This window comes from Furipterus horrens, unplaced genomic scaffold, assembly GCF_987537825.1.
Source record: "Furipterus horrens unplaced genomic scaffold, mFurHor1.1.pri manual_scaffold_6, whole genome shotgun sequence".
NCBI classification, from domain to species: Eukaryota; Metazoa; Chordata; class Mammalia; order Chiroptera; family Furipteridae; genus Furipterus; species Furipterus horrens.
In genome coordinates, this window is record NW_028327176.1 from 67,565,039 (window position 1) to 67,579,840 (window position 14,802).

Below are 14,802 nucleotides of genomic sequence, written 5' to 3' on the forward strand. Positions count from 1 at the left end.
CCAACCTTGCCCCTTTGGATTCCACCTCCTTGAAGCAGAACTAAGAGCCCAGGTAAAGGCTCTTTAGGCCCAAGTAAAGGCCCCTTTCACTTGAAGGGTTGCTAAGTGACATCTCAAGAAGACAGTCTTACTAGATATGAGTGAGGAAAATCAAAGCCTGGTCAAGAAGAGTCCGCTTTTCAACACCATCCTGTTTTCCAATTTGCAGTAGGGGTGGGGAGGTTTGCTAAAGAAATTATTAAAATTAGAAACTTCTTATTTTGATTTACAGAGCTAACAGACCACTCCGTGCTGCTGGCTTCTTGTCAGCTCAGATAATCACACCTAAAGGGAGTTATTCCCAGGCTCCTAGAGTAATATAGATTTCCTATAGTTTACATATTTCACAAGTAAAACAGAAAATACAAACATTTCTAATACAACAAATAGGCAAGTAGTCAGCTTTGCAATTTCATGCCTTTCCAAAAGTATAAAAAAAGCTGAATTTAGAACAGCTTTATCTTCTAGTAAAAACTTAACAGTCCATAAGTGCCAAGAGTGCCGCTACATGCAGAAATTAAGGACATTATACAAAGCATGTGTTCCAATCAGAGAAATTAGATGTGCAGTTGTACTTCAGTACTCATCAGCTTCAGAGCTCATCAAACCCTGTACTCATTGCAAATCACAAAAGTTTCAGCACTCATTGCTAGGACTTGAATCACAACGCTGTACCTCAAGCGAAAATGCTTCATCACACGTCACTTGCTCTGTACTCATTGGTTTTGGCACTCATCATGAGTTCCAGAATGAATAATGATGAGTACTGAGTTACCACTGTATTTTGTTGTATTAAGAATCCACTTACACCCTTGCTGTGTGGCTCAGCTCAGTTGGAGTATCATTCAATGCACCTAAAGGTTGTAGATTTAATTCCCAGTCAGGGCACATGCCTAGGTTGCAGATTTGGCCCCTGGTTGGGATGCATAGAGGAGGCAACCAATCGATGTTTCTCTCTCTCCCCCTTCCTCTAAAAATCTATGGAACCCTACTGGTGTGGCTTAGTGGGTTGGGCGTCACCCCGCAAACCGGAAGGTTGCTGGTTCAATTCCCAATCAGGGCATGTGCCTGGGTTGCAGGCTACATCTCCAGTAGGGGGCATGCAATGGACAACAGATGTTTATCTTGCACATCAATGTTCCTCTTTCTCCCTTTCCCTCTCTCTAAAAATAAATAAAAATCAATAGAAACATGTCCTCAGGTGAGGATTAAAAAAATAAATGAAACAATCCACTTAGGAGAAACAAACGTAAGGAATATTAACATCAGCCTGGGCCAAAATGGACCAATGGACCCAAATGAAAAGACAAGGTCAAGTGTCTTGCATACTTGAATGTAACAATCCAAATTCAGGGGCTGGCATACTTGCAGAAATATACAGAACCCCCTGTTTTCATGATTGGCAGGTATGTTGCTCAAACAAAACTGCCTCCTCAACAGTCTCTTTGTAAACACATAAACCCCAATAGAAAATTACAGTTTGGGGGAGAAAATTGACAGTATTTTCATGGAGTAAAAAATGAAATAGTTAATAGTTTACACAATATGGTAACTCCCTAATCTTCAGAGAAGTAAACTAAGTAAGTTCTATGGCATCAGTTCATATATACCACAAAATTTTTCAATCCCTTTAAGATTCCAGGCTCAGCACCCCCCCACCTCAGTGAAGAGGTTCACAGTGGAATCAGTGGTTTGGGATGGCGGCAGCAGTAGGGGCAGGTGCAGGTGTGTGTGTGAGTGAGAGGTACAAATGTCTCTGTGTGTGTGTTGAGAGGTACAGATCTGTGTGTGTGTGTGTGTGTGTTCCCCCTAAAAATATAATTTTTTTCCTGTGGTAGCAATAAAAAAATTGAGATACATACTATTTCTACTGCCTCTGAATCACTAGAATGATATAACTCCAAATATAAATATATTTGGCATTTTGGCTTGTACATTACTCTTGAGTTTGACCAGCAGGAATCAGTTCATCACAACCTTCAAAGCCAAGAACAACCCTTGGACTTCTGGGACCCAGTTCATAGCCTGAGTGCCCAGGACTTCCTACTTCTGCTGTTGCTGCTTCTCAAGGGAATTTTCTATACACACAAGCTAGAAACAGCACAGTTTTGAAAGGGGATAAGCTATTCAGTTTTCATCTTTTTGTTTTATTCAGTTTGCTGCAAGGGCAAAATCAATAGTAACAGGGATCACAAATATTATTTTGATTGGCTCACAAGCCTGATCAGTAAAACCTGAAAAACAGAAAATGTTACACAAGTTGCAAAGGAAGTACTCCTGGAGTTCAATGACATGATAGCAAGTGGGAATATAAATGCAACAGGTGTTAACATTTAGAACAGCATTTGTAACCTGCTCTTTTCTAGACAATTCTGACACCCTGCTACAAACCCTTCACGTATTACTGCTGATTTCCTTTGACATGAACTAGGACATTACAAAACTCTTCCTAGGCCTCACTCTTGCTGCACTTGAGTGGTTCCTATTCCTACAGCGCTGGCGTATGCCGTAAGGATCTCCACTATCTGTTTAGTTTCTAGAGTCATCCGGGCTTCTTTCAACCAGTCCTGCGCCACTCGTCTGGACTCCCCTTTCAGCTGATTGACAAACTTTGCTGCCAGCTCCAGATCACCGTGCTCAATGCAATAGGAGGCATATGACAGTAATTTAAATGTGTTCATATCCTCAGGGTGGAGCTCCACTGGTGGCTTCAGTTGCTGAGGCGGGAATAGGAGCAGGGACTGCAAGTAGGAGAGGAAGTATTGGTACAAGCTATTTCTGGTTTCATCGATCATCGCTACCCTTCGGGCCAGTTTTTGGATTGCATAGAAACGGACTCTAAGGGTCTCTTCACTGTACACCCCACGGGTCAGGGACTCTGGAGGGATAGCTGCGGTTAAAGCCTGGGCAAATTCACTATCAGAACAAGTGGCTCTGATGGCCTCGACTGCACTACCCAGCGGAACGGTGGGCTGGTCTGCAGATGCCGTCTTCATGCTGTACTTTAATGCTTCCACCGAGAGCCAGAGCTGGTGGGCTTTTCTGGCCTCCTCTTCAGCAACTGCATGACCTACAAAGAAAACAAGGCAAAGGAAAACATTTTCTTTCCACTTGACTATAGTCCTTCTCATACATCCAAAGAACTGATGTACCTTCAGTAAGTTAAATCCACAGACGTGGAAGATGGGACCACAAAGAGCCTCTTCCAACCCCATCCCACCACTTAGTTTTGGAGTGTTCTTTCCTCTTCATGTGAGTCAACAAGCCACAACACATTTGATGAGTGCTCACTTTTCCTAAGGCCACGGAGAAAGCCGAGAGAATGTATGTACATGCACAAGCACAACTGAGTCTCCCTTCTCTTTCTGTGCCATCTAGGACAGTGCATGGCATCTAATTCAGATGGAGAAATGTTTGAGAAGGAAACATTTAAATTAGGCTAAGACTTATGCTAAGGTCATCAGAAACTTCCTGAAAAGGGATGGAAGACTTCAAATAAACTTAATGGACTATTTACTTTAATCTTTACCTGACAAAAATCCCCCATAATACCCCAAAGAAACCCATTTTGTCAGCATCTTCATTGTTAAGACATTTCCTTGTCAATGTGGCTTATGGAGGCCTCAGCGTAACTACTATGGAATCAGCAAATCACCAGCTCCAGATAACCCTCCAACAACAGGGTCAGAGACAGGTCAGCACAGCTGGAGGGCAAGCGTGGGGCCACACTGACCTCTTCTCCACTCAGGAAACCTGAGACATAACCAAAATGTGTTGGGTAAATGAAGATCTCATGTCCGTCACAATAAGGAGTAAAACTTCAACTTAGATTTAATTTTTAGATTCTTTTATATATCTTCTCATAGCTCTCTATGTTCCAAATTTACCAAATCTGGGGCTAATTTTCTAAGAAATGAATAAAGTTTATTAGAGTGATGTCAGCTTCGTTAGGCCCTAATGCCAATGCACATATCCCATCATCCTCGTAATAAGAAATTATCCTAAGAAGTTGGATTGAATACAATTGTCTCAGAGGTTCATGTACTCACTCTGAACAGCCTGCTCAATTCCTCGCAGTCTGGCATAGGCAGTATTTATATCCAGAGTAAAGTTGTCAACTTGCTCCTGATTGAGCCGACGATACTGTAATTCTTGCTCGGCGAGTTTCTCAGACAGGTCCTGAAGTAAAACATAAACAGTGTACAGAAAGAAGTGGCTCTACCTCAATGAATATCACTTATCGGGACATTTAAAGGCTTCCAGCAACTGCTAACCTCCAAAAGGAAAGGGCTTTTAAAATCCCAAAATAGTTGTCAGGAACGCCTTATATTATATGTATGGTATCAAAATTTCCTTAAACTCATATCTGATGTGTAACTTTCTATCAAGTAGCTAATGGAAGCTAATATTACAGGAGGCAGACTAGCAGAATAAAGAAGGCTATTAAAATGAGAAAAATACCAACTTTAGAAAGTAACTGAACTGCCATGTAAACATAATTAAATTGTATTTAATATCCTCTATTTAAGAGTCCCCTATTCATTTTTCTCAGAAAAATACCTATCAAATAGAATTTAAAATGCCTTTCTACTGGCATAAATTTTAATTTTCTGGAGGACTTTCTTACATGAAAAACCTCATTCCCTTCTGTGAGACAAAATAAGTATATTATAAATGACTTGCAGAGTAGAAACTAATTGTGACTAAAGGTATCCAAAATTAACCTTTCCAGGAAGTTTCCTTAGTTACAAGAATCCAGGGACTACCACATTACCAGAGTTTATGGAGATAAAGCAGTGTCAATTCTCTCACAGTGCCCTATTTGTCATTCTTAAAAAGTATCACAATCTGAGACGTCCATTTTGTTGACCTATTTCTGGCTGACTGTCTGCCTTGAGCACCACTGCACCCAAGCATACAGTAGGCACTGCCTGGCACAGGGCTGGCACTTCGTAGATAATTATGCACTGGCTGAATGGACGTATTCATCAATTATATTGCGTCAGGTATTATAACCTGTATTCCTGAAACCCCACATACCAACCCTCCTTAAAGCTTTGCAGGCTCCAAATGACAGGACACAGATACAAAACACACCAGATCAGTAACGCATAGGTACACCTTTATGGAAAAAAGGAGCAGTTTTGCAAATATACAAAAGTCCCACTCCAAGGGTAGGTACCATTAGAAATCTTTCCCCAGCCTTCCATATCCTCAGAGAGAATGACATGCAAAGTACACTAAAAGGAAAGGAGAGGCTGATATTACTAGGAAGGGCAGAAGGAGATTGGAGGGGTGTCAATGCTTTACAACAGGGCCTCCTCACCTGTTCAAACTCATGTTTCAGTTCCTGTTCCTGTACCCTGAGGACATCTCGTAAGTGGTCAGTGTGGGCAGCAGCCTGTCGGCGAAGCTGGGTTCTCATTTCATTCTCCATGGCATCTCTGACTTCCTCCACCTGCAGAACCGAACCGTCATGATTAGTTCCGAGTTCTCCACGTGCACTTTCAGAAAAAGAGAAGACTAGTAACAATGATAGCAGCCTCCCTGTCCTCACCCGCTAGGGTGTGCCGTACACGCCTATGCATTCTTTACTTCTACTTCTGATATGAATCAGGAAGTTGAATGGTGAAAGGTGACTCAGTCACACAGTTGTGGCAAAAAACAGATTTCAAGCAGTGGTCTCTCTGGCTCCAAAATTGATGTTTCTTTCACATTACCAGGCTGCCTCCTATACACAGAAAGTACTATCATTTCCCAAATCACATACTCCCCCCCTTGAGAATTAACAAATTCCAGATCATGGGGAAAAAAATCACTACAAAGACTTGGGATCAAACACAGCTTCACCACAACTATCTATGTGACCCTGGGGAAATTATTTATCTTCTCACGTCTATATTTTCTCATCTACTATGACGAACTGTTAAGAAAATTAATAAATACATATCTGGCAGTTGTTAAACACACTTCTAAACAAAAGAATCTGCTCCAAAACGGTTTATTTTATATAAATTCAGATTCATCATGGGCCATATCAAACCAAAACTATGAAAAGCCTTGCCTAACAATTAGCCATGGGTCATACGATGAATTATTTAACACTGATTAACTACAATTCATTAACTTATTCTCAGAAACAATATAATAAATAAGTAGATCCATTTAGTCAATGCATAAATATTTATGAAGTGTGAGCCCTGTGCCAGGCAGGGCCTACTATATGCTTGGATGCAATCAGACAATAAACAAAACGGACATCTTGGACTGTAGTACTTGTGTTTAAGAAAATAAATAGGGTAATATGAGAGAAAGTGATGCAGAGGACCTTCCTTACATTGAAGGGATAGAAATGGCCTTGCTGAGGTGACATCCAAGCTTAAAACTAGGATTTAAAGAGAGGAACCAGAACAATGTATCAGGTAGAGCAAAGGCCCCAAGGAAAAGATGCAGTCAAGGTAACCCCACCTCGAAAATAAATAAATAAAATACAGGGCCCCTGATAAACAAGGGAAGTAAGGGAAGCCTGGCTCACAGCAAATAGGAATAAACTCAGTAAGTCTTTTTGGTACAGGTTAAAAATCTGGATTTTATATTAAATGCAGTCTGGCTGGTTTGGCTCAGTGGATTGAGCGTCGGCCTGCGAGCTAAGTGTTGCTGGTTCGATCTTCCAGTCAGGGCACATCAGAGAAGGAAAACTCTGACTCCAAAAAACCTCCGCTGCCTTGCGGCATACCTCTTCAGGGGAAAGGCTAAGGGAGTAAACCCCGACAGAAAATCCGGAGCCGGAGTCCCTAAGGCGGTTTGACGTTGTAGTCAACACCGGCAACTCCTGCGGCGCACCTGAAGCCAAGCTGTATTGACTCCGTCTTTCCCTTGGATCCTTAAGCTGCGAAGAGAGGGGGGGTCTGCTGCATGGGCAACAGCAGACCCTCCATATCACCCTGGCCAGGCTCTGTAGCTTCAGCTTCACTGGAGAGGACACTCCAGCGTCATCACAAGATGTCGATTCAACACGGGGGGAGACAGATACCGTGTCACTCCCGAGTTGGACTGCACAGCCATTCTCGGCGGTGCAGATAGACTCTTAAGAAGCTACACCATCGTCTCTCGAGACGGACGGCTGCCGACGACGATATTAAATGCAGTGGGCCCTCACAGGAAAAAACATGGAATCTGTTAGGATGATACTTTGGACTAAGGTGGTGGGAATGGAGAAAGAGAAAAGTGAACAGATTTGGGATTTACTCTGGATGTAGAACTGGTGGACTCTGTCAATGGAATGGATGTGCAAGTTGATGGAGGAATGACTAAGAATGATTTCTTGCTTGAGCAACTGAGTAGATGGAGGTTTATTTACAGAAACAAGCTGAGGGAGGAACTAAGAGACCAATTAGACAAAATGAAGAAATCTGTTTTGAATATGTTAAGTTTGAAATGACTACTGAAAACCTAGCTGGAGACATCAAGTCAGCTGCTAGACAGGCAACTAGAAGCCAAGGCAGATGCTGGAGGTAGCAACATAAATATCTTAAGTGACAGGTAATACTTATACTTCCAAGCCACACAACTAGTTAAGAGCACTTAGAGACAGTTTAGATGGACAGGTTTCAGTGCATGCCAATATTTGAGAGGCTGAGCAAAGGAAGCTGAGGAGTGGCCAGCAAGGTGGGAGAAAAGCCAGAAGAATGTGGTGTCCTGGTACAAGAAGGAAGGAAGCATTTCAAGGAGGGAGTGGTCAGCTGTGCAGTTGAGAGGACACAGACAGGATAAGCAGTCAAGTTCCAAGTCAGCCTATAGACAGACACCTATTTAACACATGATGTGCGTCGGCCTGCGAGCTAAGTGTCGCTGGTTCGATCTTCCAGTCAGGGCACATCAGAGAAGGAAAACTCTGACTCCAAAAAACCTCTGCTGCCTTGCGGCATACCTCTTCAGGGGAAAGGCTAAGGGAGTAAACCCCGACAGAAAATCCGGAGCCGGAGTCCCTAAGGCGGTTTGACGTTGTAGTCAACACCGGCAACTCCTGCGGCGCACCTGAAGCCAAGCTGTATTGACTCCGTCTTTCCCTTGGACCCTTCAGCTGCGAAGAGAGGGGGGGTCTGCTACATGGGCAACAGCAGACCCTCCATATCACCCTGGCCAGGCTCTGTAGCTTCAGCTTCACTGGAGAGGACACTCCAGCGTCATCGCAAGATGTCGATTCAACACGGGAGGAGACAGATACCGTGTCACTCCCGAGTTGGACTGCACAGCCATTCTCGGCGGTGCAGATAGACTCTTAAGAAGCTACACCATCGTCTCTCGAGACGGACGGCTGCCGCCGCCGACGACTTAAAAACACTGGCAGAGAAAAATATACTCAGAATCCAACAGAGATTCTTTCAGTACTGCTTTAAGAAGCAAAGGCTCCACTGAGAGACCAGACGTCCTAGATGCCAGTAGCTTGTTACTTTCTTACACATCTCCATCTTTTCAACATAAAGTAACTCGAGAAGATTAATCCTTCCCTAGAAGTTCTGACTAGAACAAGGGCCAAAGCTCCATTCAAGAGGTGGGAGGACATGACTTACACCTAGTATTTTAAAGTCAGTGACTGCTGATTATTACCTCCAGAAGTAGATAATCAAGTTAGATTCATTTTAAAAAATAAACATACACACATATTCCATTAGCTGCCAGATCGATGAATATCATCATATATCATGTAACCTCTTGACAATTCTACTGTACATTTTAGTGAGAGGATGAGAGTAGGAAACACAAGCAAGCAATGTCTTTAGGATTATTTTGAAAATAGTTTTGCTCTTGTGGCCCCTCCTGAAACGGTCTTAGGAAGGCCCAAGGGTCCCTGAGCCATGTTTTGAGAATGGCTGTTGTAGACCAGCCAGGGTATTTCCGTTTGCCCTCCTACTGACTATAGATAAGGGCAATACGATGCAACTCGGGGAAATGAGAACCAAGCTTTGGCTGGAGGATTTCCAAAACAGTCTTTCTCAATCTTAAATAAATTCATGTTTTTCCATATTTAAAAAAAGGTTAGATTCACTCTAAATGTTAGACAATCATTCTCCTTCCTCTACTTTTCTATTTTTTTTTTTTTTTTTACCTTTCTGTCTTGTTCAGACTGTATCTCACTCCTGTGATGGTCTAATGCTTTTGCCACTGCAGAGTCAAAGGCCCGCTTTTCTTCCAGCTTTTGTTTTTCTAAAGCTAACACGATGTGCTGCTTCTCTTTGGCTTTCTGTTCTGCTAACTCTCGGTTCAGCTGGTCAATGCGACGATGCGCGTGAGCAACCAGGGAGTTCAGGTCATCAGTAGATAGCTTGTCAGCTAAACAGAAAACCACATTAAAATGTTAATTATTTAGCCAAAACTATACATCTACAAGGTAACTTGTTTCAATTGATTATAAAATTTAACATCTATAAAGAAAAGCAAAGAGTAGCTACCATTTGAAAGGAGACTTAAGATTCTCCAGTACAATCCGAAATTCACAGCTCATGGCCAACAACAAAGGTGTTTTCAACCCCAAGCGAAGTCCTTTCGGTAGGCTTTCAAATATATAGTTAGTTCTTTGCTAGGAACCCAAACTAGTACTTCTAATCTGACCTGATAAATTTGCTAAATAACTCACCATAATTTTGCATCTAAAGACAAAGCTTTCATATACAATCACTTCTACGTCTTCTTTTATGCATAACTATTAGTCATAACAGAAATCCGATTACAGACTCTTTTCTGCTAAAACTCAAATCAAATTCAAACTTGGGCTTTTCCCTAAGAAGAGTCTGTATACCTTTATTCTAAAACAGATGATACTAACTAGGGCAGTGATCTGTAACCAGAACTGTCCATCAGAATCACTTGTGGAGTTTTAAAAAATATTCCTGTCCAAAGATTCTAATTTAGGCTTAAATACTCTTTTCCACCTTGGCTGACGTGGCTCAATGGATCGAGCATAAGCCTGTGAACTGAAAGGTCATCATTTTGATGCCTCATCAGGGCACATGCCTAGGTTGCGGGCCAGGTCCCCAGCTGGGGCAACTAACTGATCAATGTTTCTCTACTTCTTTCTCCCTCCCTTCCCTTCTCTCTGAATATAAATATAAAAAAAATTAAAAACAAAAAACGATTTCCCTCCAAATTTCACACTCCAGAAGTGTTCTATTAGCCTAGATTAAGAATTTTGGCTGTAAAAGCAAAATATAGGATGTGAGAAATACTATATGATAGGTGACTTAACACTATACTAAATAGATTGAAATACAAAAACAAAGTGGGGATAAGAGACTTATTTACCAAATTCAACATGTGTAGCTCCTTTGTATTCAAATAAAACAACTTAAAAAACTCATTCTATAAAATAATTGGACACTTGAACACTGAATAGACATTTGATGACATTAAAGAATCATTGTTTTGGCTATGCTAATGGTATAGTGATTATATATATATTTTAAACACACTGAAAGTATTTACAAGTAACAGGATATAATACTTGGAATTTGCTTTAAAATAAGCTGTGGAAATAAATGACACTAAATTGATCATTGGTGAAGCTGGGCGATGGTCCTATAGAAGTTCATTATTGTTTTCTTCCTACGTTTTATTATTTAAAATTTTACAAAATAAAACACACACATACACACACACACACAAACACACGTTTCTAATCACCTGGTGAATGTTTTCGTAGGTGAGAGAACATGGATGCAAAAAATATCCGAATCATATTTTACCACATGCAGCATAATTCTACATTATACAGGGTTGGCAAAAAAATTTGTGTGCTTTTTTCCGTGAAAAGAGACACATTTTTCATTTTCACCAATAATGTTATTAATTTGGATATATATATTTTTGTTTTATTTTGTTTTTATTTTTAGAGAGAGAGGAAAGGAGAGAGGGAGAGAAACATCACTGTGTGGTTGCCTCTCACTCACGCCCCAAACTGGGGACCTGATGTGCAACCTAGTTATGTGCTCTGACTGGGAATCGAACCAGCGACACTTGGCTTGCAGGCCGATGCTCGATCCACTGAGCCATAGCAGCCAGGGGATTTTATTTTTTTTTTTCTTTTTTCTTTTGCAGAGCTGCATGTGTGGCTCTAGGCACCCCCGCCTCTCAGTCCCTGGGCGCTCCCTCCTGCTTTCTCTCCCTCCCACCAACCTGTTACTCTAATTTGGATATTTTGAGCATGTTGGCTACCTCCCGCATGGTATAACACTGACTGTTCTCAATTAATGTCTCAATTTGATCACTACCAACTTCAACTGGTCTACCTGACCATGGAGCATATCCAGTGAGAAATCTCCAGCAGGAAACTTCACAAACCACTTTTGACACTTTCGATCAGTCACAGTACCTTCTCCACACACTGCACAAATCCTTTTGCATTTCAGTTGTGTTTTTACCTTTCTTGAAATAATAAAGCATAATATGCCAAAATGTTGCTTATTGTCTTCCATCTTTAACATTAAAATGACTACACAAAAATTCACCAGTTTTGATAAGTTTTAAGTGCACAATGCTATGACAGTTGTCACAATACAATCTAACAAAATTGTTTTGAATGAAGTTAAAGACAACTAAGCACTACTAGAGCCATGTTACAGAAAACAAACTTTTTGGCCAACCCAGTGTTATTTAGATGCTTTAATGTAAGAACCATAGGCACAGCAAAAAGACTTTAGTCTTCTGAGACTCAAAACAAATGCCTTTAAACATAAAAGACACAAAATTATACTCACCTAGATCAGAAACAGCTACAAAAGAAAAGAAAAACAGCTTTAAAAACAGAATATACATATTTAAGTTATTAATCACTAATTATTAAGCAGAAATACCAAAATAAACAACAACAACAAAAAAAACCAAAAAACAAGGAATGAGAAACCAGTAGAAAAAACATATTTTATTTAAAAAAATTTTTTAAATTTTTATTTATTGATTTTTAGGTAGAGAGAAAGAGAAAGGAAGAGAAAGAGAGAGACTCATCAATTTGTTGTTCACTTATTTACTCATTCATTGGTTGATTCCTGTATATGCCATGACCAGGGATCAAACCCACAACCTTGGTGTATTGGGATGATGCTCTAAGCAACTGAGCTACCCAGCCAGGGCTTGAAAAACATATTTTAACATTGGGAAGCAAAATAATAGCTTAGTTCCCAAAATTTTAAAGGATTACAAAACAATATAATCAAAGTAAATTCTAACATTTTAGAAAGTAAGTCACTGATATTGAAAGTTTTTGTTTTTAGGCACTTTATTTTTGCTAAACAATCAATTTACTTTTTACACAGAAACTACAATTCTCGTTTATGCTCTCCATTTGCATTAGTTTATAAAGTATTTCACTAAGACACAGTCCTGACTGTGTTCTAAGTATCAGGCTTCTCCTAGCATTTCAAATAATTAAGACATTCATCTTTCTTCTTTGGAAATATGAAAACAGTGAACTCACATTAAATTTGACTTTAAACCTTACAAATTAAACTAAAAACCACGACCACCTGACTCAATGGTATGGAAGAGAAAGAACATTCTGAATGGTCTGGATGGTACCCCCACAATGAGCACAAGCACCACTGTGTGAACAGCTGACAGGAGACGGGGCCATAGCCAATCTCCTGCCTCTCTTCTGGGCATAACTCCTGGATCCTAAAAGTTCAAAGACAGGCATTTCATCCAAAACGGCTCTTAATTTCAACCACTTGATCTGGTATTCAACCAGAAATCTGTCCCAATGTTGAAGGAAAAACTAACAAAGATGGACAAGGTGAGAAATAATGTGTCAGTCTTAACAGGGCACATAAATATAGCTACACTAGTCTTTAAGCAATAAGGAAATGTCCCCCGGGAATACTCATAATTTGCAACTTGCACCCTATTCTGCCATCCTGGCAAGAGCATGCTTCCTAACGACTCCCCCTCACTGCCCTTGTAGTGGTGTTTATCATTTAATTTGTTATACTTTACTTATGTATGCATCCTTAAACATTATATACTTTTGTTTTGCATGTTCTTAAGCTTCACATAAGTGGTATTCTACTCTATGTATTCTTCTGCAGCTTTGTTTTTCTTAACATCTACCTTTGAGAGATACAGTTCTGGTTCATTCATCTGTACTGCCATATCTGAGGCACACTGGGCTGTTTCCAATTTTTCTACTCTTAGACAACAGTGCTGCTATGAACATTTTCATGATTCTCTTTTGGCACCCATATGAGTCTTTTAGACCATATATCTAGGAGGTGAATGTTGAATCAGGAAATATATATACAGTCAACCTCACTATATGCTCTAACCTATGGTTCAGCAACAAATCAATTGCTAGCTGACGACAATAATGTTTCATTCCCAGTCTTCATTTTCCATGCCCCTGGCACACACACACCAGGTGGCTCCTATCACTCACACTCTCATTACTCCAGTAGCTCTTAACCAGCTTCCTTGTCCTTAAGAAACCCTCCAATCTCATAAAAATGAATTTTCTTTCTCATTACAATAACATCACTCCTCAAAAACCTGAAATGGGTCTTACACTGCCAATACAAATCAATAAGCAAAGAACAGTGAGGTTAGTGGGTAAGATTGAAATCCTGGCTCTATCCCCAACCTTGGGCAATTACTTAACCTCTCTGGGTCTCAATTTTCTCATCCATAAAATGGACATATAACAACACTTAGCTCATAGGGCTATAATGAAATTTAAATAAGTGAATACATGTGAAACAATGAGAACACAGGGCTAGACATAAAATAATGCTCAATCATTTTAGCTATTATATGTTTGACACCATGCTCAGCTATGGAGAACACGAAAAAAATATTAGACATGAGTGTCACCAGGACTTTTACAGCTTATGGAAATAAGACTAATAAGGGCAAAATAACTGATAAGCCAAAGCAGTCCTAACAAGTCTGGTACAGGTGTTAAATGAGTTCAGATTTCAGAGGTGAGGATATCTGCTAGGGGCTGGGATAATTATGGAGTACGTCACTATCTCCAGAGCTACACAAGAAATCAGTAACAGAAAACCTGTGGCAGTGGGCATGAAAAGGGAAACTCCACCAGATGCCATCTGTCCCTTTTAAATTTTGTATTATGTGATTATGTAATCTATTTTAAAAATTAATAAAACATTAAATGGAGGTTGTGTAAAAAATAATAATTTGGAGATGGTGTTGCAGGGGACTTTCACTTTGTATGATACATTTCTTTAATGCCGGGTTTTTCAACCTCGTTACTACTGACTAGTCTAGTCAGATAGTTCTTCGTCGTGAGGGGTTAGTCTGTGCACTGTTGGATGTTTAGCAGCATCTCTGGTCTGTACCCACTAGATGCCAGTTGCAACCCCCAATGTGGCAAATAAAAATGTCTTCAAATATCGCCAAATGTCCTTTGAGGGGAGCCCAAAAATGCCTGGGTTGCAAACAACTGCTTTAATGTTTTCATGTTAAATGAAAACGATGGGCATTTTCAACATGAGCAAAATAATTTTTTAAAAGTTAAATTTCAGAAGTTGGCTTGCACAAATTAGTAGGATTTAGCCTAATGAGAAGACAAAAAGACAAGTATTTTAAATGAGAGAATGCAGATTCCTAGGGATAGCACTCGTAACTAACATTCCACAGTCAAAGCCTGTCCTGCTCTTTCAACCTACTGCATTTATTTCAGCCAACTTAGGCTCCGTAGTATCTTCCAATGTCACATTTATGCCAAGGAGCTTATACCTAATGGAGAGAGATACACAA

The 14,802-nt window shown here is 40.3% G+C and overlaps 1 protein-coding gene across 12 annotated transcripts in view; it reads right to left on the bottom strand.

The window, feature by feature from the left end:
* Positions 1-2,165: 2,165 nt before the first annotated feature.
* The window catches only part of IMMT (inner membrane mitochondrial protein), a 47,659-nt gene continuing 35,022 nt past the window's right edge, over positions 2,166-14,802 (bottom strand). For 9 of the 12 annotated variants that reach the window (XM_090281667.1, XM_090281662.1, XM_090281663.1 and 6 more), the window contains 5 exons: positions 11,793-11,807; positions 9,149-9,372; positions 5,366-5,497; positions 4,089-4,218; positions 2,166-3,109 (listed from right to left, as the gene is read on the bottom strand). In XM_090281667.1, the coding sequence (XP_090137793.1) occupies positions 2,496-3,109; positions 4,089-4,218; positions 5,366-5,497; positions 9,149-9,372; positions 11,793-11,807 (1,115 nt within the window). In that variant the 3' untranslated portion in view covers positions 2,166-2,495. The remainder of the gene's footprint in view (positions 3,110-4,088; positions 4,219-5,365; positions 5,498-9,148; positions 9,373-11,792; positions 11,808-14,802) is intronic. The other 3 variants (XM_090281664.1, XM_090281668.1, XM_090281671.1) reach the window with 1 other exon arrangement.